Genomic DNA, 3,458 nt, shown 5'->3' with positions numbered 1-3,458 from the left:
TAATCACATTTTAAGTGAGTTTTTAAATTTAGATATAGCTGTTCATATTTTAGAGGACAGAGATTAAATTTAATGACCTTGATACTTTACCTGATCCTATTAAAAAATAAATGGAAATGAATAGGAGCAAGTGGAAACTCTTAGATATTTAGGCCTAAATATTACAAAAAAAGCAAATGAATACCTCACTACGCAAAGAAGAGACTAGTAGAAAAGCTTCAAAATAGTGGACGTGGAATGAAAAAAATCCTAATTAAATTTCAATTTTATTCTTCTATAGTTAGACCACTTGTCAGACAACTGTGTCCTAAACGATTATGTGCCCCCATACACTTATTTCTGTTTACGTTTATATCTACATCAAACATATTAGAAAGAGTAATCACCCATGTTCCCTTGGGGTCCTTCAAAACGCAGTCCCTAAATCGTGAGTCCCCTTCGGGCATTTTCATAATCAACAAAATATATACTTAGAATTATATAGTGGTCAGCTTCTCCTTCTCACTCCACTGATTTGGGTACTTTACAATCCTCTGTATGGTTAATTATAATTTCTTGTATCTGCTTCAGATTGGTATACCGTGTGGAAGCATCCGAGAGGTTCCAGACAGATGCAAAGACGCTTTCCGCACGGACGCCCTATCTCCGGTAATCACTCAGCAGTCTAGGAGCTATCCGGCCCCACGGCGACCGGTAAAAGTTCTGGCTTAGCGGAGCGGGAAAGGGGGACATAAGGGTCTAACGTCTTTCTAGCAAGCTTTGCCTCTAAATATTTTCAAAGCAATAGCTCTCTATGAAATATTATCGCGTTCATCGCGTTAAGTCAAATTCTCACGAGAGGACAAGTCGCCGGATGGCGTAATTGCACTACTACGCCTGCGCAAGCTAGGGCAGCCCGCACTTCCGCTTGAGTCGTGCTGTCACTCACAGCCGCTTCTCCCGCCCGGCGGGATGACGTAGTGCTTTCTTTTTCGCTCGGTCTGCCGCCCCGGACCGAGACCTGCTGAGCTGCGCAGCTATCGCTTCAGGCTCTGCGAGTTGCGGCTCTCGGCGAGATTTCGCGCTGCCTGCCCTCCGCCATTCCGTTGCTAATCGGTAGCGGATCACTTTCCTAAGAGCCGGAAAAAACAGAGGATTAAAGAGACTGAATAAGACTCTCGGCGCCCGGCCGTCTTGCTCTGAGTGGCTTCCTCTTCCGTTAGCTCCTGTCCGGAGAAGCTAGGTTTATAATCGTCACTGGATTGTAAGTACCCAAGGCGAAGAGAGCTCACCGCGCCCCGGTTTTTGAATATCTTTGTTCCGTGAGAGTGTGGATTGGGAGTGTCTGCTGGGCCTTACTTACTGTGTCGAAAATCATTCCGCAGAAGCCGCCATTTGCTTTCCTGCTAGCTAGCTCCCTCTGCATTGTCCGGCAGCGGCATCTGGAGGCTGAAACTTGCATTGCAGCTAATAGATTAAAACGCACCTAACTGGTTTTTAGTCACGACAAATTCATATAGACTTGGGCCTTGATTCAACATTAAGACAAAATAGACGCTTAGCTCCTGTTCTGCTTAAAACTCTTTGTACTTAAGATTTCAGCTCATAACAAACTGGTCGTTCTAACTGTTGGAACTTTTTAGTGCAACAAGTGATTGTCAGAAAAGTGAATCTCAAAGAAGTAAAGATGAGTAAGAGCAAAGATGATGCTCCTCACGAACTAGAGAGCCAGTTTATATTACGGCTACCTCCAGAATATGCCTCTACTGTGAGGCGGGCAGTACAGTCTGGTCATGTCAACCTGAAGGACAGACTGACAATTGAGTTACACCCTGATGGACGTCATGGAATCGTCAGAGTGGACCGGGTCCCATTGGCCTCAAAATTGGTAGATCTTCCGTGTGTTATGGAAAGTCTGAAAACCATTGATAAGAAAACTTTTTACAAGACAGCTGATATATGTCAGATGCTTGTCTCCACAGTCGATGGTGATCTCTATCCTCCTGTGGAAGAGCCAGTTGCTACTACTGATCCCAAAGCAAGCAAGAAAAAGGATAAGGACAAAGAGAAAAAGTTTATATGGAACCATGGAATTACTCTGCCTCTTAAAAATGTCAGAAAGAGAAGGTTCCGGAAGACAGCAAAGAAGAAGTATATTGAATCTCCAGATGTGGAGAAAGAAGTGAAGCGGTTGCTGAGTACAGATGCTGAAGCTGTGAGTACTCGTTGGGAAATAATTGCTGAAGATGAAACAAAAGAAACAGAAAATCAGGGCCTTGATATTTCTTCTCCAGGAATGTCTGGTCACAGGCAGGGCCATGACTCATTAGAACACGATGAGCTTCGGGAGATATTCAATGACCTCAGCAGCAGCAGTGAAGATGAAGATGAGACCCAGCATCAAGATGAAGAAGATATAAACATCATTGACACTGAGGAAGATTTGGAAAGACAGCTACAGGACAAGTTGAATGAATCAGATGAACAGCACCAAGAAAATGAGGGAACCAATCAGCTGGTCATGGGAATTCAGAAACAGATTGATAATATGAAAGGCAAACTCCAAGAGACCCAGGATAGGGCAAAACGACAGGAGGATCTCATTATGAAAGTCGAAAACCTGGCTCTCAAGAACAGATTTCAGGCTGTGCTGGATGAACTCAAACAAAAGGAAGACCGAGAAAAGGAGCAGCTCAGCTCTTTGCAAGAAGAGCTAGAATCACTCCTAGAGAAGTGAGAAGAGTTCTAATACTTAATTTCATTCCTTAGATGGCTCACCATTGAAAGAATAATCTTGGCTTCATCACCTGGACTAGATGTAACTTTATAGTAGTTCCCATTTCCCCCACTGTCTGTTGCTGAATTTGTCTTACAGACAAATATAAATGTGAATTGCTATCTTGTTTGTCATAACCACTTTGTTAGGTGTTTATTCTTTAGGAAGTAGGAATGTGTACACAGATAAATGATTGTAGGAAAATTGTAGGATTAGTGGAATGAACAGTTCAACCTTAGTAATCACACCTTGACTGCAGGACTTTGCTGCTGTTTCTCATTTGCCAGAAGTGGCTGTTGCTTCTCTCTGATGCCATCTGAGAGCAGTAAGATCTAGAGTCTAGTCTGCAGGCAGTGAAACTAGTTTGCATATATTTTCCCATGCAGTGGTAGCTATTTTCCCAGCTGCTGAAAGCATTTGTCCCCATGTAGAGTTGCAAATCATTTCATAAAGTTGTTTTAACAGTAAATAAAAGTAACTAATTTTCACCTCATAATGTGTCTTGCTCTTTTAGGGGTAGTGGAAATCAGATCCTCTTTTGAGGTGGTTTCTTGGTGGGGTTTAATGACTGATTTGATTCTGGTTTGTAGGGAAAAGAAACAGTTATGTGTTGGGTTTTAAGAAATCACAGCAGGGTCTGGGGCGCCTGGGTGGCTCAGTCGGTTAAGCGTCCAACTTTGGCTCAGGTCACGATCTCGTGGTC

General features: G+C 43.1%; 1 protein-coding gene across 1 annotated transcript; it reads left to right on the top strand.

The window, feature by feature from the left end:
* Positions 1-904: 904 nt before the first annotated feature.
* On the top strand, positions 905-3,248 carry TAF7 (TATA-box binding protein associated factor 7). Its single transcript, XM_007077910.3, has one exon. It carries the CDS (start codon positions 1,667-1,669, stop codon positions 2,714-2,716), a length of 1,050 nt encoding a protein of 349 aa, XP_007077972.1. The 5' UTR covers positions 905-1,666; the 3' UTR covers positions 2,717-3,248.
* The last annotated feature ends 210 nt before the right edge of the window (positions 3,249-3,458 follow it).

Source organism: Panthera tigris, chromosome A1 (genome assembly GCF_018350195.1).
Source record: "Panthera tigris isolate Pti1 chromosome A1, P.tigris_Pti1_mat1.1, whole genome shotgun sequence".
NCBI classification, from domain to species: domain Eukaryota; kingdom Metazoa; phylum Chordata; class Mammalia; order Carnivora; family Felidae; genus Panthera; species Panthera tigris.
This window is presented reverse-complemented; position numbering and strand designations above follow the sequence as displayed.